At 43.4% G+C, this 26,145-nt stretch overlaps 1 protein-coding gene across 1 annotated transcript; it reads left to right on the forward strand.

The window, feature by feature from the left end:
* The first annotated feature begins 4,138 nt into the window (after nucleotides 1-4,138).
* LOC134502011 (cylicin-1-like) lies at nucleotides 4,139-13,398 on the forward strand. Its single transcript, XM_063310131.1, has 4 exons — nucleotides 4,139-4,446; nucleotides 6,499-6,608; nucleotides 10,541-10,591; nucleotides 11,795-13,398. The coding sequence occupies exons 1-4, from the start codon at nucleotides 4,322-4,324 to the stop codon at nucleotides 13,396-13,398; spliced, it is 1,890 nt and encodes a 629-aa protein (XP_063166201.1). The 5' UTR covers nucleotides 4,139-4,321.
* Nucleotides 13,399-26,145: the final 12,747 nt, after the last annotated feature.

Raw genomic sequence — 26,145 nt, forward strand, 5'->3', positions numbered from 1 at the left:
GTCTGAAATACCCACAATGGAGGAATAGTTAGTGAAGACAAGAGAACTAGCAGAGATGGCAGAATTAACTTGTTTGATTAGAAAAAGAAAACTACATTTATCAGTGACTGGAAATGCCTTATGGACTTTTTGCTGAAAAAAGAAAAAAAAATTCCCATGATTTATGTGTTTGAGGATTAGAAAGGGTAGCTTATGGAAAGAAGGAAATTATGGTGTAAACTTAGAGTGAGTAGGTAAAAAATAAATGCATTTATAACCACTGTCAAAAAGATTGGAAGCCTCTCCTTCCTTCCTTCCTTCCTTCCTTCCTTCCTTCCTTCCTTCCTTCCTTCCTTCCTTCCTTCCTTCCTTCCTTCCTTCCTTCCTTCTTCCCTATTCTTTCTTATTTTCTTTGTTTCTTATTTAATATTTGTATTGTTTCCATCTTGTTAAAAATTGCTTCAATAAAAAAAGTGGATGCAAGGGAAGAGGAGATGTGGAAGCTGCTTGCAACAGAATGAAAAAAATTATAGAGTGCCAAACAAGCGTATGGAGTTAATGGGGAATATGATAGCAAATATGTAAAATTATGCTTGGTAGAATGATGAAGTGGAAGCAGCTGTGGATGATTAAAATGTGTACAAGAAATGACTACCGCCAAAGAGAGAGAGCGAGCGAGAGAGCGCCATTGTATAATGTATACAGTATGTATAGAAAAATATAAGTCTAAAGAAAGTAGCAGAAGCCCTCCAGTTCCTGCCAGGCTGGGTGCAGTATGTTCTCCTTGCTTTCCAATCCCCTCCTAAAGTACTGCGACGTTTCCCATCCCCTTCATTTTTTAGAAGGCATCTTCTTGCTGCTTTGTTTCTATGAAGCTGAACTATCCATTCTTCCTTGCTACAAAGTTTCCATGGACCCACAGAGGACTGTGGGATCCAGAGAATAACTTGTTCTCTATTGCTTTGATTATTATAACATCAGAGCAACAACCATACTATAAGGGGAAAATTAAAAGAAAAGGTCTGTGTTAGACTCAAAAGAGATAATGTGGGAAGGGTGGGGTGGGGTGGGGTGGGGTGTGAAGGCATCTATGCATGCAAACATCTGGAAAAGCAAAGGCAAGGTACAAGGATTAATGAGAAGAGATAAATCCCTAAAAGGAAAAGGCAGCCACTGGTAGACCAGTCCACACAGGAACTAGCCAGCAAGGCTTGTCTTCCTTGCAAGGATGGAAAAGGAAGCAGGGGAATCACCCATCAGGTCTTATGGCAGCCATAGTTCGGATTAAGCCCCAGTTCAACTTTATTGCCAACCCACGGCAATCCAGACTGGAATTTCTGAAGTTGGTTTAAGAAACAGCTAGGAGCAGCATGGTAGATAAGTAGGTTAGACTGCTGTGCGGAATTTCCCTTACACTGTGTTTATTACCTGTGGGCAACCAATCACAAAACCTGAATGCAAGTGGTAGTGCCCCTGACATCACAATCAACCTCTCCTTGTCTTATCCCAGGTAAGTAGCCTTCAGAGATTATAACTCTGCCTACATGGAAAAAAGATAATATCAAAGGAAAATCTTTTTGGCACTGCAAGGTAGGACATAGGCTTAATCTGTTTGGTTGTATAATTTGTGGAACTACCCAAAAGACCAGTCCTAGACTTCATTAAATCATCTTGAATTGGCCAAATCATTTTTTGTCACTTGAAAACACTTGTCTTTCAATAAATAAGATTACATTCACTGCATCTGTAGGAGTGGGCCTTAATACTTATTTGAAAGCATGGATGGGCAATCTTCAGCCTTCAGTCACAAAATGTGCAGGTCTGGGAAGATCTCTGCTCACCTTTCCTATTGGATTAGAGTAGGAAATGGATCACCGATTCCCCACTACTATTAATGGTAAGAGATCAAGTGATCTGGTCCCTACCAGCAAGTCGATCACCTGACTGATAGGAACCAGATCCTTAGTCACTCATTAAAATGACAATAGATGCTCAAGATGTGTAATTTGTTGTGGGGAAAAAGGAAATTTGCTCCCTCCTTCCTCTCAAGATGCCTAGGAGAGATGAGGTGAGTGGTATGTGAAGAAGCAAGTGTACACACAGGTACATGCATATTATGGGACCTCTAACATGGCAAATTGTTGCCCCCCCCATTATTGAAAACAATCTTTATGTGCGCAAGGGCTTCCTGTTTCTTCTAGCAATTTTTAAATTTCGTTATAACTCAGAAAAAAGGTATGGCTCTCAAACAGGGAGGAGAGGAAAGATTCTGGCTTTTAAGAAAGAGTATGATGCTAATACTTTATTGTAGCACTTAACTTTTGAAAAGCAGTTCATTGCTGTTTTCTGTTTATATGATGTGGCTGTATCTGGCAGACAAGCTTGTTTTTCCAACCTGTTGAGACTTCCTCCAAGTCTCAGACTTCTCTTTGTCTATTGCACTACTATCTGCTTTCCAGTGGCTTTGAGTATGGATCAGCTACAGTTAAAGGAATGAGCCAAACTGATTCAAGAAAAGTTCAGAATTTAGATAAGATTTTGAACTTTTCCCCACTTGTATCTACCATGGCACAGATATGTCCTGATAATAACTCTTTTTCTGTATTCTGATTTTTTTTTAAAAGATTTGTATGGTCGCCCATCTGAAAGACAACTCTGTGCAGCTCACAGCAATAAAACAAATAGCTATAAAACCATAAAACCATAAAATAAAAAAACAAAATCCCGGTGCCTCAATCATCCCCTTGAGATGCCCCACAACCAGCTCCAGATGTTCTCATTCTATCCCAGAGCCTGGATAAAAAGCCAGGTCTTGATGACCTTCCAAAAGGCTAAAAGGGTGGGAGCCTGCTGAATTACTGGAGGGGGGAAGGGTGTTCCATTAGGTAGGTAGGTCCCACTAGGGGGCAAGATTTCAGGGAAAGAACTTGGAGTGTGCCTACCTTATCTGATCTGGTAGGATGGGCAGATATTCTCAGGGAGAGGCGGTCCCACAGATAACCTGGTCCATTGCATGTAGGACTTTAAAGGTGATAACCAGCACCTTAAATTGCACCCAGAAGGAAACTGGGAGCCAGTGCAGCTTGTGCAACAGAGGTGTAACGTGGGTGAACCTAGGAACACCCAATACTGTGCACACCACTGTGTTCTGGACCAGTTGTAGCTTCTGAGGGGTCTTCAAGGGCAGTGTCAGCCTCCCAGGTAGACCAGACAGGAAACATGACAAGATGAGCTAATTCTACTTTATTGTAAGGCCTCATTAACAGAATTTTGCAAGTCTGAAAGTACAAATCTCCTGCCATCTCTTTTTACTGCCTGACAAGTTAGGATGGATCCTTCCTAAGTTTCTTTCTCTGCCTGTTATGCAGTTGTGGACATCTCCCCCTTTTATCTGATTGTTCCCTAGCCAGCATCTCTTCCCCTCGTCTCTCAAGGTCATTTCCACATACCATTACAGGCAGCCCCATGTAAAGTGCATTGCAGGAATCCCAACAGATTAGATGTTGCCTTCATCTTGTCCCCAGTCAGTGAATGTGACTTAAGTCATCCTTAACTGTATAGGTGTTAATCTATAAATAAGTAAGTAAATAAGTTTATTGTTGTAACCATAGGTCATAACATAAGTGTTAATCTACGTACTACTGAAACTCTTGTGTCTGTTTGTAACCTTTAACTGGGCAAAACAATGCATCATAGGCCAACAGTTTTTGAACCAAGGTACTTCAAATGGGCTAACTTACAGAATGAGTCCAAAAACCCATGACTCCCATGGAACTGAAGTTTGACAAATGTTATAAAACATTTAATGACATAAAAATTATTATGAAACATTTAATGACATAATATGAAATGTCATAAAAACATTTCCTGTAGTCAACTCCTGATGTTTGACTGTGCTATACAGTTCAATACGAATGGCATGGGCTGATACATCTCTGAATATCTCCCTGAGTTTTTAAGAACTTTTCCCAGTGAAGGCAGTACATTAGAAGCTCTGCCACTGTTGAAGGCACTGAGGAATCTGGTAAGGAAATATCTCTGAAACGATGACCCCAACGGGTCACGGGTTGTCTAGTACTTTATGCATTTGTCACCCATTGCCTTGGAGGGGACAGAGGCAATAGAAACAAGACAAGTATAGGGAATGTGGAGGAAAAGCATCATACTGTTGTAGCATTATATTGATTTCTTGATGGGTAGATAGCACCTACAATTTAGCAGTGGGAAAAGGCCTTTTGGATTATGGGATATAAAGTGTGCCCATTCATTCAAAGACCAGATAGTTGTTATTTTTTCTTCTCTAGGGCCAGGTATTTCCAGCAACTACCTATTCCCAGATTCCATGGGTCTGCCAAGACATTCCAGGATCCCTTCAGGCCTCTCTACAGGAGGGACAAAAGATGCAATAGATTATTACAAGATCCTGGGGGTCACTCGAAATGCCTCCCATGATGATATTAAAATGGCGTAAGTCGGTCTTCCACATGCTCAGCCTTCCAGCCTTTAGTGCTTACTGTGAAGAAAAGAACGTGGGTCTATCCTGAAACCCACCGGTTTCTCTATTTGGGAAGAGACTTTCTCTGTACTTTCTGGGATCCTCTGTTTTTATCAAGAAAATTAACCAAGTATATTCAATTTAAATTTCAATAGGGATAACTCTCTATACCTTTTGTTTTTGTACATGTTTTAATAGCTTTTCCTTTCTGTTTTTTTTTCATTCTTTTAACTAAAATTAAAGCTTCTTAACTGCTAGCTAAAAGTCTGAAACATCCTTTTAAAACAAGGATCAGCAATCTGTGACTCTCCATACATTGTTGAACCAGCTCCCATCATTTCTTGCCAATGTGACCAGTGGTGAGAAATTGCAGTAACATCTAGAATACCACGTCTTGCAAATCCTTGTTTTTAAAACTTTGATTTAGCAAGATTATTGGCAAGATCACCTTCTCTAGTTAGTCACTGTACTCTGAACACAGAAGCTGATTAAGAATTAGGCTTTTTCTCAAGTGCACATCATCACGATTAAGTTGTAGGGTATGATAGTAGTGAGGGCTCATTGGCATGTGCCTTCCTCTCATCTTGAAAACTGTTGCCTCCACATCAAGGCTCTTTCCTCCCATGCTTTTACCGGTATGGGCCCAATAGTGTTGCCCTCCCTGCTGGCCTTGGGCACCATTTGGCTTGGGGCTAGATGGCGGGGACTCTCCTCCACAGTGGCTGTGCATCTAGGTGTATGGCTTTTCCACTTCCTGGGCTACCTTGGCACTCCTGCAGCTGCAGTTTCAGTTGTTGCCCATTGCCTCCACTCTTTTCTGGCCCCCAGGCTCAGTTGGCAGCTCACGGTACCAGGGCGGCAGCAGTGGCCCCTTGGGTTACCTGTGATCTGGCAGGCATAGATTCAAAGATGGAGAGGTGGCGGTACTGGGGCAAAGACAGGTGGTCCTATTCCATGTACCGTTAACCATTAATGCACAGACAGTGCAGCCTTGTGCTCAAAAGGCCAGGCCTTTGGTATAATTGAACACATTTGCCAATTTTGCTCTGTGAATACAAAGCTCAAAAGTCCCACCCTTTCCTGCACAGGCCTGCTACTCTGTAGGAAGGAAGTGAATGTGGGGCCCAGGAGTGAGCCACTGCCAACGTGGGGCAGACTGTTTGCAGAATGCCTCCCACTGAAATGGCTTCTACCAGCTGTACTAGCAATTCCATCCAGGCATGTGAGCTCCAACTGCCTTATCGGCTCCCTAACATGAAGATACTGTAGGTTAGAGAGATCCGTACTTTTGACAAAATTTTCTGCTTGTGTGACAGGCATCATGTGTGGGGTGGAAAACTTCTTTGCCACAAACATTGTTCTGGAAAGCAAGAACACCTTTGAAAGTCCATTAGCAGCACCATTTGTGAGGGGTGGGATTTGTCCTTCTTCCTGTTACTCCTTTTTGTAATACTCGAAGAAAGCTTTGTGTCTGTGCGCAGGCATAGAAGGGATGGAATGAAGTGTGCTGAGATGAAGCGTGCTGAGAAAAGCCATAGCCAGCTGGTTGCAAAATGGAGCAGAATTATTCCTCAATGGGGTGTTGTAGTGAGAGTTTTCTGCACAGAATATTTAATTTTCAGAATGTGTTCAAAAACCTCATACAGGTAGTCCTCACTTAGTGACAAATGGGATTGGCAACTTGGTTGTTAAGCGAAGCGGTTGCAAAGTGAAACCGTGACGGTGTTTACGATCTTATTTCAGCTTTCCCTTGCTTAACAGACTGCAAAGGTTGTAAATGTGAGGATTGGTTACAAAGTTACTTTTTCATCACCACTGTAACTGCAAACAGTCGTTGTACATGGCAGTTGCTAAATGAGGCCTACTTGTATTGTCCTGTTTTCCTTGGTGCTATTTGGAGTATCTGTCCAATGTGCTTGCTTCTGATTCTCGGAGAGTTATTCTAGAATGAAAGGCAGCTTGGAATGGAATTAATAGTTTGCTCAAGAGATTTATTTTTTGTGGCCTTCCCTGTAATTGAATAGGTACAGAATGCAGCTGAAGAAGTGGCATCCTGATAAAAACCCTGATAACAAAAAAGAGGCTGAAGAGAAGTCAAAGGAGATAATGGAAGCATACAAAGTGCTGTCAAATGGTAAAGACCCAACATCTCATCCTTCCTAGGTTACCCTCCCTTCAATGGCACCCTTACTTTGCAATACCAAACACAATATCGGATAAGTCCTAGCAGTAACTGTCACAAGACCTTTTACATCTCATGAGTTTTTTTAATGGAAATTTAAAAAAGGGAGCCTTTAAGAAAATGCAAAGGCTTGCAAATGGAAGATGGTATGTTTTCACACAGAGATGACAGGATGAGAATATGATTGTGTGTTGCTTTCCTCCACTTCTTCATAGTGCTGTTTATAGGGGAGAAAAGGTACTCTTTTTATCCTTTGATATGCCTTGGGCCACTGTTTTGGAAGTTCACATCAGCTGCCTTCATTTTTTAAAAAAATCCTAAATTCCTCCTTAATTCCAATCTACAACATGAGGTTGTCCAGTTTTAGTTTTATAAATATATTTTACTTGTATATATTTATTCCTTTATACCCTCAAAATACCCCCTCTGAAACCCTGTTCTTCTATGACGGTAAATCCCTTCTGGAAATACTTCCACAGATTTTTTTTTTTTTAAATTCTGGAAATCCTGCCTCAGAGGAGGGATAAAGGACAACTGCCCAGTTTTAGAACCTGGAATACACGGCTTAAAATCTGGGAAGGAATTCTGGTGGTCTCATGGTTACAAATAATCTGGATTATGTGTATCCAAATTTTGGAACCACCCAGAGTCCCCTTTTGGGGGAGGTGGGCGGTGATAGAAATTTGAAAAATAATAAATAAATAAATAAATAATCTGCTATCTTGAAACGGCAGAGATGATGATGATGATGATGATGATGATGATATACAGCATACTTCTATATTTCTCTGGGTGGATATGTACTACTAGTTTCAAAATCTTCCTCCAAGAGAAGCTCAGAGAGTAAGAGCCCCACACCCTGAGATTGTCACAAGGCATGAAAATGATTTTATTCACATGGGCTTCAGGACACTCATGGTAGACCTGGATTGCCCTTTTGGGTTGTGTGTTTTGAGTTTTCATTTTGATTTTAGTTTTTAGTAGATTTTTATGGGGTGGCATTGTAGGAAAAGTTCAGTTTTCTGTTTTATGGATTTTTTTTATTGTATTTGACGATTCTGTCGCATGCAAATGTTTGAAATAAATACATAGCATTAGATAGAAAACTGAAATATATGGTTTGGCTGTAATATAAATGAAACAATGAAAGACCATGTAGTCTGCTAGACCACACGCAGCTTGGCATGGTATCTAGTCTACTATCCAAGAATAGAGAGGGGGGTTGTGGGAAAAAGGAACAGAAACAGGAAGAGCCCTGAGAACATCAGTCTGACCAATAAGAGGCATGCTGGGTAGTGTCAAAGAGGGAATGAGGAGTCAAAGCAGGGAAGTAGCTCTCCCATCTCATTTGCTAATTGATTAGTCTAACTCAAAATTAAGAGTGTACATGAAATGGAAAATGTTTTGTTTTGCAACTGGAACAAAACATTCCATTCCAGAAATTCTGCTGATTCAGATTAGCATGGTTCAGCAGAAAAACAATTCAGAATGCTTTGGCAGTTCTGGATTTTGAACGAAGCAAAATGCAGAGGGATCCCTGAGGGACCCTGGAATGATTTTCTGGAGTGAATAGGGCAAAGCTCATGCACATCTCCCCCTCTCTCCTGCCCTCCCCTCAGCAGCATACCCAGTTGGCCTGCCTCCCATCCTTGCAACGTCTTCTCTCCCCCACTCCCCTTCCCGCAGCTGCTGTGGCTGTTTGTGTGACATCTCTCTACTTAAAACCCTGGGTAATTCAAGAAAGAATAGTATTAAATCATTATATCTTCTCTATTTCCAAACACAAACAAATAAATCACTTAACTAAAATATAATTGTTACTCATGTATGATAGCTGTTAAATCATTTTGGTGCTACACTTTTATATGTAGATTTTCTTAATGAGTACTTGTTTAACCAACATGACCTGTGACTCTTCATTTTTCTTTAGCATTCTGCAATATAAGTTTAATAATTTTCATGCAATCCAGAAAAGAGCAATGAGGATTTCATACCTATTTACCTGTGTCTATACCTATTGGTATAGGTAATGGCGTTCCGCTTAGTCATGCCGGCCACATGACCACGGAAGTGTCTACGGACAAACGCCGGCTCTTCAGCTTTGAAACGGAGATGAGCACCACCCCCTAGAGTCGGACACGACTGGACTTAATGTCAAGGGAAACCTTTACCTTTACCTATACCTATTGGTATAACATGCTGATGGTCTAGCTCATGAAAAGTTTGAAATACTAAGAATATTTAGTCTTGAGAAGATTGGAGGCAAAGAGGATATGATAGTACCCTTCAATTATCTGAAAGGCTGTGGCACAGAAGAATGTCTAGACCTGTTTTCTATCATAATAGAATGCAGAACATGGAATAATTACTTTAAATTACAGGAGGGCAAATACCAGCTGAATCACAGAAAAAATCCCAACAGTGCAGTTTGATAGTGAAACCAGTTACCTTGAAAATTGATGGGTTCCTGTTCACTGGGTGTGTGTCCTAACAACCAGGAAACACACTGAGACAAGGAATTGGTCTCTAATATTTATTATTAGTACTTAACAGGAATCCTAACAAACTGAAGAAGCGTGGGAAAAACCCAGCCATATAACCCCCAAGGGTTAAGGCGGTCCCGATCTGTGCCTCTTTGAATGGCTGAACAATTCCTCAGTGCTACGCATGCGCTTGACAGTCTGGATGGGAGCCCCCTGCTCGCCATCCTTACTCATGACAGTGTGTTCAAGAAGAGGCTAGCTGTTTGGGGTACTTTAATTTGGATTTCTGCACTGAGCAGGAAGCTGGACTTGATGGCTTAAAAGGCCTCTTCCGATTTTATGAGTCTATGCTTAAATTTATAAATGATTCAAACTGCTTGTACTTCTGGTAATTAATCTATTTACCAGAAGTACAAAGAAAAACTAGTTTTATTCTATGAATAACAAATCTAGTATTCAGTGTACCTCACACATTTCTGGTTAATGAAAAAAATAATCTGAAACTAGTAAATATTATTTCCTCTCATGTTCAGACAAATCTATTGCAGCTTTAAACCAAGAGCTCAAAAAACCATTCTTTATAGATGAGTTGGATTTGATCATCTCTCTTTCTGACACCAACAGTCTCTTGTAAAATTCTTTCTATTCGGATTAATGTCAGGGCAATAAATGACAGCATGAGCACACTGTTTGCATTTGTTAATAATTGCAGTAAGTGCCCCTCAGGAATGCAATGCAGCCATATCCTTTGTCTCAAAAAACGATTTTCTCATGTTATATCTAAAGTGTAGCATCTGTTATACATGTTAGATACAAAGCCTATTGAATGGACTTCCCCTATTTTCAAATCAAGTTTCCTTTTAGTGATCCCATTATATCCTGCAAAATCTTGTTAGCTTTGTTGAGCTATTTGCTCCAACAATTGATCAGAAGCTGGAATTAATGTATTCACTTCATTAACATGAGTCTGATTTACCTCTTGGTCAGAATGACTAGGACAGAATATCACCCAAGATTAACTTGCTGCCAGACAGAAAGTCACAGATTTGCAATGGGAAAAATACTCTTTGTAAGCACGGAAGTACATGTGTGTTCTTTAAATATTAGCCTGAGGCTTATGATCAATTTCTGCAGCAAAATTCCAACTATGAACATATGCAGGATGGTCCCTGTATTTTTGTAGCAATACTGTTCCTAACTGACTTTGAGATGCATTTGATATTCTTTTAATGAACTTTCCGGCATCAAAGTGTTTGAACACTTAAATCATTACTGTTTCTTTGCATTTTGGTATTTTAATCATTTAATAACTAAATACATGGTATTGTTCAGAATCTGAATGACTCTACAAACCATACAATTTTTGTATCTGATAACTTCAGGGTATATTTTGCCTTTCAGAGAACAAGTGTAACCTTCCCTACTCCCTCAGGGATAAACAGAATGAAACTGGTGAGTAATTTAGCAACTTAGCTGCCTGTTGCCCAAGTCCAAACGGGAAACACTACACTTATAAGTTTCTCTGTGCCACTTTCCCTGATTTACAGGTCACACCTGAGGTTCAGGGGATACTTAGGAGGAACAGGTGGCCACCAAAGACATGTGTTTCCTCATCACAACATGGTGTAATGATATTTAGTTAATGAAGACATGAATGGTGCCATTCTGGTCAGTTTCCCAATCCCTACTCCACTTTATTGTCTTCTTCTAGGGGTGTTGAAGAATGCAATAACAATACATACTACCCATCTTTTTTTTTTTTTACTAAATATTACCAGGGAGATGCAGGTCAGTGTTCGACAGTTCATATTCATAGCTGGCATTTTGGCCGTGAAGCAGAAAAACTGAAATGGCAAAGTAGCTCTCATGCTTGGATCCAGCCTTGTCTTACTCCCATGGGGATTTTAGGCATAGCTAGACTGTAAGAGTCCTGGATCATCAAGCCAGAAGTAAAATAATTAAAATACAAATGTAATTTGCTTCCAAGTGACCTGGCAGACAAGAGAGATTGGTAAGAACGCAAAGTCGTATGTTGATATTTTCAGCATATCAGGTTGTTACGTAGTTTGACAGAGCAGTGCCTATTTTCTCCTCTGCACACATTGATTGCAATCCATGGATTCTAAACAGTCCGTGCTTAATAAACTGCACCTTCTGTGTTGTAACTGTGATGATCTTCCTGACCGTGTGCTCTATCTACTGATGTTGAACACACAGAATGTCATTCCTGATCCTCCAAATTGTAAGCTCCTCCTTCTGGATCCTTAATGTTTTAAGGAGTTATCTTGACTATGAATATGTTTATGAGGGTTTTTAGGTTTGCTTTTAGAAGCCAGCAGTAGCAACAGGAAGAAATTGTGGTATTATAAGTGATGTATACTTATCTAGCTCTGCTTCCTGCACTGAGCCTCCAGAGTAAGTTAAAAATAATAAATGAAATCCTTTGAGAGATCCTAACACCCTTGTGCAATAGTACATTTTCCCACTTAGCTCTTTAGGTATGGAATTCCTTCAGGGGTATATGAGTAGGTAGCCAGACATGGTCAGGAAGAACGCTACAAATATTTGTGCCTGGCTGGCTGGAATTGTTGAATGTTGTTCTGGGTTGTTGTTCGATTTGTCCCTTAATTAGATTAAAAACCTAGTTTCTTCCAGGTGTGCTGTCTGCTCGTGAGAAACCCAAGAATAGTAGCCCAAGAGAAGAGGAATCCCACACAAAATTGGATAAACAGAGCATTCAGGGAGCTGAGTCCACTTCAGAGAATGACAGTGGCTCCTGTTCTGAATATGATGACTCATCCTTTGATTCTACCGATGAGTCATCACATTTGGAGGATAGTCTTGAATCTGGAGAGTCGCCCAGTGAATCAAGTTCTGGGCCCAGTTCTGAAAGTAGTGAGTTTTCTGAGTCCAGCGAACTGAGTTCAGACTCAGAGTCTGAGTTTAGCAATTCAGTCCCTAGCAAGCCCCTTCCTTTGTGTGTGTGGGAGAAGTCCCACCCAAAGAATAACAAGACAAAGCAAAATAAATTATCTGCCAAAGAAGCAGATTTTCAGGCCAGGAATTGTCTCAGGAGGCAGGACGGAAGAAATGGATTGTGGACCGAGATGAAAACCAGGTCTGCTGTGAAAAGCGAGCTGCGTGCTAGGAACAGGAGGTCCAGTCGAGAGGCTTTTCATGAGAATAGTGAGAATTGCAATGGGAAGAGAAGGGCTCAGAGGGGAAAGAGTAGGCTGTACAAAGAAAAAATTAAGCAGGATGAAAACCTAGAGATCCAAACTGGGAACCTCAAGCTCCCAAAACTAGAAACTGAACAATATAGTGGGGAGAGAAAGAGATATACCATTAAGAAAAAAAAGCAGAATGGGAGACCTGAGTTTCAGAGCAAGAAAAAGCTTCTGAAAGGGAAGACTGATAGTCCTCCTGGAAAGCATGAAGTGCAAATTAAGAAGCCTCCAGCACGGAAGAGCAGGTCTTGTCCCAAAGAGGAGCTGGACGCCAGAACTGGGCAGAAAGAAAGACTTGACCAACCTGATTTAGGTCCTGGATACGTGAGATATGCTAGAAAGAATACTGTTTCATTGTCCCCCCAAAAGGGAGTGCGGGATGGGAAGGCAGATGTGCAATCACAAAAGAGCAAGCTGAAAATTGGTAAGACAAGATATCCTCAAAAGAAAGAGGTTCCGATTAGGAGAAGCCAGTTGCCTGCACAGAAAAGCAAGGTGAACATCCAGAAAAATGATCTACCTGCTACCAGGAACAGCGTGGATGTCCAAAAAAGGGAACCTCAGGCTGGGAAGAGCAAGATAAATGTCCAAAAAAGTGGATGGCCTGAAGGAAAAGTGAGAAAAGCAGCCCCTGGGGCCAAAGAGAAAGTTGTGGAGAGCAGCAGGCCATCTTACACATGGAAAGTACCAGCTACCGTCTGGCTTGGTCCAGCAGAAAATGCAAACAGCTTTCCATTTGGTGAGACACCTGAATTACTGTGCAGCCAAACAGCTTTACCAGATAAAAAAAAACCATATGGAACAAATCCACCTTTGCATAATAACCAGGGGGCAAATATCCAGGCGTGGAATAGAATAAACCAATTACATCTGAAGAAGAACTTCCTTCCACACATTGGGGCTGCAGTGCAGGAGGGGAAGACCTGGTCCCCATATATAAACAGTCCCACTGAAATATGTTCTTCAGATGCCTCATTTTCCTGTCCAAGATGTTCCCAGTGCTGGTGCAAGTGGTTTCACCATAGTCTGTGAAAATGTGCCCAAGTGCTGGACACTTGTTTCAGAGAACAGCTTTTCAATAAAGGAATGGTTTGAAAGTCAAGTCTGGTTTCTGTTATTTGTTCATAATCAAGGAGGTATATATAGGAAGACAATTAATGGGAACTCTTGGTACCTAGGCTAAAGCGAAGAGGAATGAATAAATGCCATCTTTGAGTGTCTATGTTCTCCTTCATAATTAAACCAACACAGCAAGAATGCTGCATTTTTGAGACATTGGGGTTTGCACAGAATGCTTATGTCTTTAATTCTGGCAACCTGCTCCCAAGTACATGCTTACATAAAAAGAATTAGAGAAGTGGAGTCCTTGGTGCTCTCTGAGCTTGGTTGCTTGCTTGCAGACATTCCCATCCCATCCCATCCCATTTGTGTTTTCACCACCGGTTATAACAAACAAGATAAAACCTGCACAAAAGTGGCCAAACATTAATAAAATAGATTAAAATGCACAAAAAGCAGTAAAAAACATTAAAACAGTGTTATTACAGCAAATAAAATATTAGAAAACATTAGGAAATTTTGATAAAATATTCTCTTTGTTTAGCAGCAGCCCACGCAAAGCTTGCTAACTTCCATAACAGTGTCACCTTATTTAAATTGGGAGAGATGGGCGGTGATAGAAATTTGAATAAATAAATAAATTCATGAGATACTCAATGTTATATGGATCAGGCCAAAACGGTTTTCTTACCAAGAGGGGTTCCAGAAATTTTCCATGTGCTGAAACGGAAATAGGACAGTACAATAAATAATGGGTAAAATCTTCTATGGTTTCCTTGGAGCAAGGGCAGAAGCACATATTATAAGGGATATTGTGAAATTGGCCCTCTCTGGTTGCTGATGCCATTTGCTGGAATTGTAGCCTCGTAAGTGCCTCATGGAGGGATGGTACTATAACACACCTCAAAAAATGTTTGCATTCAATTTTGGTTTTATTAAGTGCATACCAAGGGGCAATTTATTTTGTGATAATTTAAACAAATTGCTTTGGGCAAAGACATCCAGCACCCTGTTTTTAAATAATAGATTATTATTTGCATTATTTGAATCTGAAAAGAATTCCAGAGAAAAAAACAAAGGTATGCATATGATTGGATAAAAATGTAAACCAACTGGTATAAGAAGGAGTGGAGATATTAATTTGCTCTAGGAGGCACCGCTTGACAAGTTGGGAATCAGGTAGTGAGGGAAGTCTAGCCCAATAATTAAATGCCCTTACAATTATTCTAGCTTTAATTGGGTATGTACCAGTTTCTGCATAGAGTAAGGGGATAGGAGTACCATTAGGTACACCTAAAATAGTTCTGAGGAGCGTGTTTTGAAAGAATTCCATACCATAAGGTGTTGAAATTCCCCATAATTCTATTGCATACGAAAAGTAAGGAACTAACTTCTCCAGGAACTACCAAGGAGGAAACCACACCCCCACCAACACGGACAGGGCAAGCTGCTGTATATAAACAGGGAGCAACCCCAAACTCACCAGCACTGATGAAATTACCTAGTTGGTAATGAAATGTCTGCAAGCAAACAACCAAGCTCAGAGAGCACCAAGGACTCCACAGTTCAACCCTGGGCTACTTATATTCTCTTCTATTGGAATTAGAGAAGTGGTTTGGCTGACAGGCCAGGATCTTTTCACCCATTATCACTAATAAATCCTCAGGCAAGCCTTTTGTTCCCCAACTCAATCCATTCCACTGCAGGCTGCCCTTGAACATGGATTTAGGATTTACTTCTGGCTGGATATATTTCATATCCCAAGTTAGAAATATGCAATTCCCTATATTTCCTGAGACTTTGGGTGGGGGCAAGGGAACAGAACAGAAATGGTCATTCAGAGTGTTAATAAGATCTCCATTAAGATCTATTAGGTTCTCATGCATAAGGAAATGATATTCTGTCTTTGGAAATAAGTCATGTGCTTCAATAGCTTCACAGTATATTCTGTCTTTCTGGTCTTTTTCTGTGTGCTCTAACTTGTATTCTGCTTCGTGGGGCAATAGCTCTAAAAAGCAGCTAATACATTAATTTTTGTTCCGAGAATAAGCCCTACATTTTCCAGAGTGCTTATTTGCATTATAAATCTGTCTTCTGCTGTTCTCTTCTTGGTGACCCATGATTAGTATATTTTGCATGAGAAGGGCTGAATGGGTAATTTAGTTCCACATGAGAAAATGATGTATGAGAAATTAACAAAATGCTATACAGGTAGATCACAATTAATGCAAGTTCGAATAGTGCAATATTCAATTTAGTGCAAATTATAAATTGATACCAGGTTGTGTTTCATGTGAGCCAAAATTCAATTAGTGTGAGGCTAGCACATGTGCGCAGTTGAGGCTAGCACATGTGCAGTTGCCACTGGAGTTTTAGACGCTAATCATCATGTTTGCAATATGGAGAAAAGGAAGGTTCCATCTGAGGAAAGTTCAAAAAAGAAGAGGCTCAGTTTGAAGAACTACAGCAGAATACAGGGGATAGTAGGTATGCTTTGGATATGAGTTTATCCTCTTTTACTGCCGTACAGTATTTCATTAATAAACATATAAAAATTTTATGTTTAAAAATTTTAATTGTCTATTTCCATCAAGCTGCAACCAATTACCCTGTTTTCCATAGAAATATCACTTTGAATAGTGTGAATTTGCATAACACAACCATTTTGTGTGATTCATTAACCTCACTAATCGAGACCTACCTGTGTATGAGCCATACACACTGCATAAAAGCAAGAGATGCTTTTAGTACTGTACTTGAGAGGACACATGCAACTCAGCAACATGAAAAGTTAAAAGAAACATCTATTAGTTTAATTCACAAGGATGGTGCAGCCATACTTTTCATGACAAACACTGCATATCTAGATCCTTTAATTTATAATTAATGCTTAGAAGTACCATTTGTACCTAAATCCCAGCTTCAAAAGAAATATTGTCCACCTGGTCATGAAATCCTTTTAAACACCAACCAGCATTTTGAGCAATCCTTGTAATGGTTGCCTAATCCCAAATACTCAGTCTCACAAGCTCGGGCTTAAAGATAACTGATTTATTAAAGGAATAGTATGCAAATACAGAGAAAGCTGAGAATGAGCAAAAGCGCGCCAAATACAAACTTAAAAGCTTTGCCTGTGAGCAAGTTCCGCCCCAATCCCTCGTCAGTGCGCACCCCCTCCCAGGTGCTAGGAACCGTTAGACGCGCCTGGGAAAGTAACCTTGAACAGGAGCGCAAACCCAAACACACATTCCAAGCCTTCCAAACAACGGAGGGCGGAGGAATGGAAAAAGCCTGGATGGGCGAAGGAACACGGGAAAGAAGATGACATGTGAAACGTTACAATGTTAACAGAATATTGAAATGGGTAACATGACATATCGCCCCCTCCCCAAAATAATGCTATGGAGCAGGTTTGTCAGGATATGCAGAGTGAAATTGGGCCACTAGACGAGGCGAGAGGACGTCAGGAGCAGCGACCCATTCAGGATGAGGGAAATGTTTCCAACGAACGAGGTACTGCAAAGTGGAGCGCTGGCGGCGAGAGTCCAGGATGGATGTCACCTCGAAATGTTGCTGGTTATCAATCATGAGAGGAGGTGGTGGAACGGGTTGGGGATGCCAGCGGTCCGACGGCAGGTAGGGCTTGAGTAAGCTACAATGGAAAACAGGATGTAAACGTTTGAGGTTGTGAGGCAAAGCAAGTTTAAAAGTAACAGGGTTAATTTGAGCCACAATTGGAAAAGGACCCACAAACTTAGGGCCAAGTTTTTTTGAAGGTTGTGGGGACTTGAGAAATTTGGTTGATAAGTAGACTTTATCCCCTACAGTAAAAGCAGGTTCAGGTGAGCGCTTCGCATCAGCATGGCGTTTGTAAGTGGTCTGGGCATGGAGGAGAGCTTGTTGAATGTTGAGCCATGAGTGTTTGAGAGAGTCAGCCCAGTCAGTGAGTGAGGCTGGCAGCGGTTGTGGATGGGGAAGTTCAGGAATAGGAACGAAGTCTCGCCCAAAGACAGTTTTAAAAGGAACTTGACCAGTGCTCTGATGAACGGCATTGTTATAGGTGACTTCTGCAAAAGGGAGTAAGTCGACCCAGTCGTCTTGTTGGTAATTGACAAAAGCTCTGAGATATTGCTCTAGCGTAGAGTTAACTGCCTCTGTAGAGCCGTCCGTCTCCGGATGCCACGCGGTGGAGAGGGCTTGTTTGGTGCCTAGAAGTTTTAAAAATGCCCGCCAGAATTGTGACGTAAATTGTGTGCCTCTGTCACTCACCAAACGGGCGGGGATACCGTGGAGGCGGTATACGTGGACGAGGAAGAGGCGTGCCAGCTGTTGCGCGGTGGGGATAGAAGCGCATGGAATGAAATGGGCTTGTTTCGAGAAAAAATCTTTGACCACCCAAATGACGGTTTTACGTTGGCTAGGGGGCAGATCAATGATAAAGTCCATGGATATGTCCTGCCAGGGGACAGATGGGGTGGCGACGGGTTGAAGGAGACCCTGAGGTTTGCCCGTTTTGCGCTTTGTTGCTGCACAAACAGGGCACGATGTAACATAAGCTTTGAGGTCTTTAAGTAATGTTGGCCACCAGAATTGTCGCCGAACAAGGTGAAGTGTTTTTAAATAGCCAAAATGTCCAGCCAGCTTGTCATCGTGGCAGCGCTGGAGGATTGGTTTGCGCAAAGCATCGGGCACATAGAGACGATCGTTGTGCCAGGCAAAATCGTCAGTGAAAGTTAGACTGTTTCGATTTGTTTGCAACCAAGTATCCGTTTTAAGGTGGAGGAGCAACTGTTGTTGCAAATCCGATGGAATTGACAAGCGTGGCGAGTGGCTAGGAGGCGGAGCGGCTGGAGATTGCGTTTGCTGCGCTCGCGTCTGACTGCGCGTTACCGCTGCCAAACTTAATTGCTTTTCGGTCCAGACGGTACCTTGGACCGTTGGCCCTGGGCCAGCATCTTGGGGTCGGCGGGAGAGCGCATCAGCCAAAAAGTTTTTCTTGCCTGGTATGAATTTAAGAGTGAAGTCAAAGCGGCTGAAAAACTCAGCCCAGCGAAGCTGTTTGGGGCTGAGTTTGCGACTGGTGCTTAGAGCCTCCAGGTTTTTATGGTCAGTCCAGACTTCAAAAGGGTTGGAAGTCCCTTCCAATAAGTGTCGCCACGTTTCTAAAGCAGTTTTTACAGCAAAAGCCTCTTTCTCCCAAACATGCCATCTCCTCTCTGTTTCGGTGAATTTGCGGGAGAGGTAAGCACAGGGTTTTAAGGCGCCAGAGTGGTCAGATTGAAGCAAGAGTGCTCCGATTGAGAAATCAGAAGCATCCACTTGTACAACGAATGGTTTGGAGGGGTCTGGATGCTGTAAAATTGGCTCAGTGGTGAAGATTTGTTTGAGCGCTTCGAACGCCTGTTGACAGGTTGGAGTCCATTTAAGGAGCGCTCTTGGGTTTTTTGAACGTAGCGTATCCTCCTGCGCTTTGGTTTTTAACAGTTCAGTGAGGGGGAGGGCGATTTCAGCAAAATTTTGGGCAAATGCCTGATAGAAATTGGCGAATCCAAGGAAACTTTGTAATTGTCTCCTGGTACGGGGAGGCTCCCATGCCACAATAGCTTCCACTTTAGCAGGGTCCATTTCAATGCCTTTAGCGGAAATTCTATATCCTAGATAATCAATTTGTGACTGATGGAAGGCACATTTGGACAGTTTAGCATACAACTCTGCTTTTTTCAATTTAGCCAGCACCTGACGCACCAAGTGAATATGTTCTGACATGGTTTCAGTATAAATCAGTACATCATCCAAATACACCAGTACTTCCTTAAATAGGTGGTCATGCAAGACCTCATTGATTAGTTGCATAAAAACCCCAGGTGCCCCCGACAAACCAAAGGGTAAGACTTTGTATTGGAAAGCCCCAAGAGGACAGTTAAACGCTGTTTTCCACTCATTCCCTTCCCTTATGCGAATACGAAAATAGGCTTCTCTCAAATCCAGTTTTGAGAAGATTTTGCCTCTGGCCAGATGTGATAACATATCTTTGATCAGGGGCAAAGGATATTTATTTAATATTGAGACCGCATTGAGCCCGCGGAAATCTGTACAAAGCCTCAATGACCCATCCTTTTTTGGTCTGAAGAGGACAGGAGCCCCCACCGGTGAGTTAGCAGGTTCAATGAAACCCCTAGCCAGGTTTTTGTCAATGAACTCCCTTAATGTGGAGAGCTCCTTGGGAGACATGGGGTATATTTTTGGGTGAGGTAACTTTACATTAGGTAAGAATTCAATGGCACAGTCTGTTTTTCGGTGGGGTGGCAAGCGATCTGCTTCCTTTTCCCCAAACACATCAGCTAGATCCTGATACTGACTGGGCAGTCCCTCAAGAGGTTGTAGCGTCTGTACAGTGGTGTGCGCTACCCCTCCACCCTCCATGTCGTCTAGAAGATCCTTTTCTGGTACTTTGTAAAATCCATCCGCAAAGGTAACAGTTCTATGTAGCCAGTTGATGAAAGGATTTTGTTGTACAAACCAGGGCATACCTAAAATAACCAGAGGGCCCCCCACTGGAGCTACAACGAATGGTAGTTTTTCCCGATGGGAACCCATTTGTAAGGCAACCAGTTCTGTGGAATGAGTGACTGCTTTCCCCCCCGCCATAGTTCCATCCAACTGGGTGAAGATCATGGGTCTTGGCAAAGGGAACGTGGGCAATTCCAGAGCCGCTACGACATCAGGGAACGGGAGCAGCCCGAGTCGAGCATGGCCCAAACTTCCACAGTTTTGGTTTTTGATCCCAGTTTAACTTTTACAGTCAGTGTAGGGAAATTCCCACTCACCGAATCGTGGTCACGCCCGGTTTCTTCCACCTGCCCCAGGGCGCCCTTCAGGGCAGGTGGTAGCCTTTTCCCGCCGGCTGTTCGAATTGCAATTCCTCTTCCTCTTCCCCGAATGGTAGTTCTGGTGGGTCGAGTTCTGCGATGGCAGCTTTCATTTTCCGCGGCAGGGCAGGCGACTTCACTGAAGGTTTCGCTTGCCGTTCTTCTGGACGTCGTCTAGGGCACGAAGTGGCGCGATGCCCTTCTTTTCCACATCTCAGGCACTGACCTTTGGAAAACCGTCGTTCTCTTTCCTCTTCCCAGGTTTTTGGTTTGGGGCGGCTGGCAGGTCCAGTCGTGCGCGCTCCTGTGGCAATTCGGGATTGTCTAAGCTCTTTAGTATGGGCATAGGTCTGCAGGGCATTTTCTGCACTGCCCGCTAACTGAATCCATCCGTATAGCGTTTTAGGGTTGTCTCTTCCTAGTGCCCAACGGAGGATTTCTGGTTCTAGCCCTTGCTTAAACATTTCAATTAAAGTTGGCTCGGACCAATCTTCCACCTTCCCTGATAAAGCTTTAAATTCAAGCGCATAATTGGCAACTGAGAGGGACCCTTGGTAGAGTTTCCTCAGGGCGTTTTTGGCTGTTTCTTGGGCTAGAGGGTCTTCGAAATGCTGTTTAAGTGCCCACAAAAAGTCATCGAAGTCCTCTAATTCTGTCGCCTCAGTTTGGCACAGTTGCACATACCAATCGGCTGCCCTCCCTCTCAGTTTGTTGGCAATAAAATTGATTTTGCCGTGTTCTGAACGAAAGCTTCGGCCCCAATCCTCCATATAATGCTTAGCGTTAGTGATAAAGAAGGAGAGTGTAGTGGGATCCCCATCGAACTTCACTCCAAACGGTGGGAAGTTTCTTACCGGCTCAGCTGGCTGTGGCGGCTCCGTAAACATCAGGGTACGCCGAGCCCCCAGGGGTGGCCGATCCCTGGGCAGTCTTGCCTCTCGCCCCCCCACCTGGCGGGATGCTCGAGTCTTGCTTCTTCCCCTGGGTGGTAGGGTGCTGTGTCTGGGGTAAGCCAGCTGTGACGGCTCTTCCTCCCAATCTTCCTGGGTTGGCTCTGCACCCCTGGGGAGATCCTTCAGGATTGTCACTATTAGATTCATTTTGTCCTCGATTGCTTTCATACGAGCAGGAGTGACCGGCTCTTCCAGGGGTTGGTTGGTTACCACCACCCTCGGTGACAAGGGGATTTCGGGCTCCCAGGATAGTTGTGGAGACCCCCTCCCCATTGCCCTCTCCACTACGGTTTTGTGTTCACTCCTGAGGCTCTCCTGCATGGATAACAGCAACTCATCTAACTGGACATCCCGCATCTCCCGACGTGCTGCTCTTTGCGCTCTCAAAGTTAGAGCTGGCCGGGTCCTTGCCGACTCCTGCTCTTCCTCGCTCCCTTCACTCGCGCGAAGCTGATGGTCGGTCATCGCTAGCGCTCCCTCTTATCCAACGTTTGGATGGGGCTAGCGGAAGATGATTGAAATGATTTCTCAGCTTTATGTAATGGTTGCCTAATCCCAAATACTCAGTCTCACAAGCTCGGGCTTAAAGATAACTGATTTATTAAAGGAATAGTATGCAAATACAGAGAAAGCTGAGAATGAGCAAAAGCGCGCCAAATACAAACTTAAAAGCTTTGCCTGTGAGCAAGTTCCGCCCCAATCCCTCGTCAGTGCGCACCCCCTCCCAGGTGCTAGGAACCGTTAGACGCGCCTGGGAAAGTAACCTTGAACAGGAGCGCAAACCCAAACACACATTCCAAGCCTTCCAAACAACGGAGGGTGGAGGAATGGAAAAAGCCTGGATGGGCGAAGGAACACGGGAAAGAAGATGACATGTGAAATGTTACAATGTTAACAGAACATTGAAATGGGTAACATGACTTACTGGAAAGATGACTTAGCTATGCTGGTGAAACAACTGCCATATCCAGTGCATGTTTGGCCTTGAAGGGAAGTTGAAAAACTCAAGTAGAAAATAGAAAAATTGTTTACAAATCAGATAAGTGGACGCCATGCCTAAAATTCTGCCATAACCTCGCAGTCAAGTAATAAGTCATATGTCCCTCCCACCCTACCATCATGCACACAGAAAGTCAATGTATGCACAACCACAGGGGTATGCCTCGACCATCACTACATGGATGACACTTAAGACTGCACTCTAGCAACGACCCAGACATCCTTCCAGGAAGGGGTTCAAACCCCTCTACCTTCCTCACAACCAAAATAACACATGCAAAGAGAAGAAACCACTCAACACATTACTGTAATGATTGCCTAAACCCAAATACTCAGTCTCACAAGCTCGGGCTTAAAGATAACTGATTTATTAAAGGAATAGTATGCAAATACAGAGAAAGCTGAGAATGAGCAAAAGCGCGCCAAATACAAACTAAATACCCTCGCTTCAAACCCAATCCCGCCCCTCGCCCCACCATAGCAACCACCCCCTCCCAGGTGTTGGCAACCCTCACACATCGGCCTGGGAAAGTAACCTTGAAGACATGTCATAACCCAAACATACATTCCTGCAGAACAGCAAGGAGATTACAGCCTGGCACGGCTGAAATTCCCCTCCCCGCAAATGACAGACACGGAACAGGAGAGTGACATGTGAAACGTTACGATGTATTCAAACCATTGGAACGATGAACATGACATATCGCCCCCCTTAAAGAAACTAAACTAAGCAGCAAGTTCATGCGGCTAGGCAGAATAAAGACGGGCTAAGTGATTTTACAGTGTGGGACACGCATCAGCACCTATCCATAGGAAGACACGCATCAAAGAATCCACATGTGAAACGCTCCCATTCATCTCTACACAAGATCTAAGCATTGGCATGAAAATTTTCACGATGCAGATATTAGCATTGAACATTGCGATCATGACAAAACGCAAGGAACAGGTTACAGTGGTTAAACAGCATATAAATGCAAAAGGCTAAACAGCATGAGAATGCTAAAGCAAACCACAGAGCCCCGCCCCTCCACTCAGTCCGGAGGGACATGCTTCCAGCAAACAAAGCCCTGAAACCCACCCCTATCTTGCCCGAAATCCAGGATTTCTCGCTGATCGCCAGCCTCGCTCGGTGGGTCCACCTCCTCCGCCCTCAGTGCGATGAATGCGTCGCCTTCTTCCTCGGGCCCCAAGGCGGGCTGTCTCACCTCGGCCTCTCCGCTGCATCCTGCCCGACCGCCGCCGCTCTCCACGCAGCCCAGGCCCCTCGAGGCCGCACCCTTCTTGGCGCTGACACAGGCAGGAACGATGGCTCTCTCCTGCCGCGCTTGCCTCCCGTGGAGCAGCGCCATCTCCAGCCACAGGAAGTTCCTCATCCAGTCCCGCCGCGCCTCCGAGCGCTCGCACCGCAGCTCGGCTTCGGTCAGCAGGAACACCCACCACTCCAACGAAAATGCCGATGTGCCGCCCTCCTTCGCCGGAACCATGCAGCCACGCCGCGTCCCAGCCTGGGCCATCAAGGATGCCAGCCACTCCGGGGACCACACCGGGGCGCCGCTCTCCACCTCCAAACCCATCCCCGACTCCGGAACATCGCTACCGGCCACCGCGCTGAGGTCGCTCCCCCGCGACTCTGCCCGTTGCGGCCTGACCCGCCGATCAGCGAATTCCACCTCCGGAAACGTGGGGTATTGGGGTCTCCAGGTGGCATGAGCTAGCCCCGACCGAGCTTCCGCCACGCCGTCCCCGCTGGAGCGCTGTTGCGCCCCGATTCGTCCATCCATTGTTAAAGTCATCGCTAGCTCTCCCCTTCACCAAAGGCTTGGATGGGGGCTAGCGGAAAATTTCATTATGATTCTCAGCTTTATGTAATGATTGCCTAAACCCAAATACTCAGTCTCACAAGCTCGGGCTTAAAGATAACTGATTTATTAAAGGAATAGTATGCAAATACAGAGAAAGCTGAGAATGAGCAAAAGCGCGCCAAATACAAACTAAATACCCTCGCTTCAAACCCAATCCCGCCCCTCGCCCCACCATAGCAACCACCCCCTCCCAGGTGTTGGCAACCCTCACACATCGGCCTGGGAAAGTAACCTTGAAGACATGTCATAACCCAAACATACATTCCTGCAGAACAGCAAGGAGATTACAGCCTGGCACGGCTGAAATTCCCCTCCCCGCAAATGACAGACACGGAACAGGAGAGTGACATGTGAAACGTTACGATGTATTCAAACCATTGGAACGATGAACATGACAATTACCCACTTTACTTATCTAATGCTCTTGCCAGATACCTGCAGGACACACACAGCTCTCTTTCAATAGAAGTTCAAGACTTAGGAAGGGGAATATTCTTGATAAGCAGCCAAAGAAAGAGAAGCATCTGATTGATTGATAGAGATGCACGCGCGTGCACACACACACACATACACACACACAAACATACTGATATCACTCCAGGGGAGGCAACAGCCTGTTTAATGCCTGGCTGAAAAAACATGTTGGGCCCAAACAAATCAAGTTCCCAAGACTCTTACCGACATACTGCAAACTCTCCTTCCCTAGCCATTTGGCTTCAGGAAGAAGTAGCAGTTAAGCAGACGCATCTTGTGGCTTTTTCTTCCCCCCATACTAGAGACACCACGGCCCTACGGGTTGCAAAAGGAGCCCTGGTTTGTCCCTAGCTCAAGTCCAAGATGTTAGTCTACATTCCCACATCTGCCACACTTGAACCAACCAGGGATAGTGACGCTCAGATTAATAAACTGGCTCACTTCATCTCACTGGCAATCCCTGTGAACTGTCTGTCCCCCATACTCTCCCCTTACTTCTTCCCTCTGATCTCTATCCCCACGCAAATGTACAAGTGTGCTCCATCCCTGCTTTGACCACAGCTGTATCCCATTTCAGCCATTTTGCCTCAGTTCAGTGCCAGTGGATCTGGTCTGCCATGGATTTGCTTGAAGAATGCTGGTGACATTTCTTGCCCTCTACTACTGGAATGGGGCTTCTGCCAAATCCAAGAGCTCTTTTTTTATACAACAGATTTTTCAGTGGAATATTATACCCCTAGCTTCTTGTGTGAAATCTAATTTTGCTTAATGCTGTTTCTGCTTTTAAAAAATATTGACTTTTTTATGGCATTAGGAATCATAACTGAGATGGCCTGTAAGTTCTGAGTGTGCAGAAATTTATGATTTTTATTTTTTTCAATTGCCTCAATTTTTAAAGGGAAGTTGAATGTCATTTGAGGGAACAAAAATGTATATAAATTGAGTGAATAAATACAGTGTCCATATATCATTCTGCATGCAGAAGTAAACCACGGTAACTCTAGGATGTCTTTCTTAATTACGATTCTTATACCTTCACTACAGAAATTTGTAGACAAGGCACATGCTACCTATTCATTATATTCTCCTATTCATTACATGACAACCATCACTTATTAACATCTAAATCTACAGATTTAGCTGAGGCTTGAGAATATTTATGGATTTTCCACCTAGATGCAAACAATAGAAAAGAAGGACTGTGTTTTGTTCTTGCTTAATTTATTTTGACATAAGCTGTAATCAGCACAAACAGGAAAGACTTGTCCAATTCCAATCCAAACTTAAGTTTTCCGTAGCTCACAATGAGTCAATGTCCATATACACATTCTGGAAGGCAGACATCCCTAAAGGTAGGCCTATAACTTCTGAATCCAGAGGCACCACATTTCGGTAAATGTATTAATTTATGAAAGAAACTGTCCAGCTGCTGTGTTCTGTCAGAGCATGCATAAAACATTCATTTAAAAATCCAGATGGTATGGATCACAGCTGGCCTTGAAGCTGATTATTGGAAAGACTTGCCCCATAATTTCAAGTGGTAGTACCTCAGTTGAAAGA

This window comes from Candoia aspera, chromosome 1, assembly GCF_035149785.1.
Source record: "Candoia aspera isolate rCanAsp1 chromosome 1, rCanAsp1.hap2, whole genome shotgun sequence".
Classification (NCBI taxonomy): Eukaryota; Metazoa; Chordata; class Lepidosauria; order Squamata; family Boidae; genus Candoia; species Candoia aspera.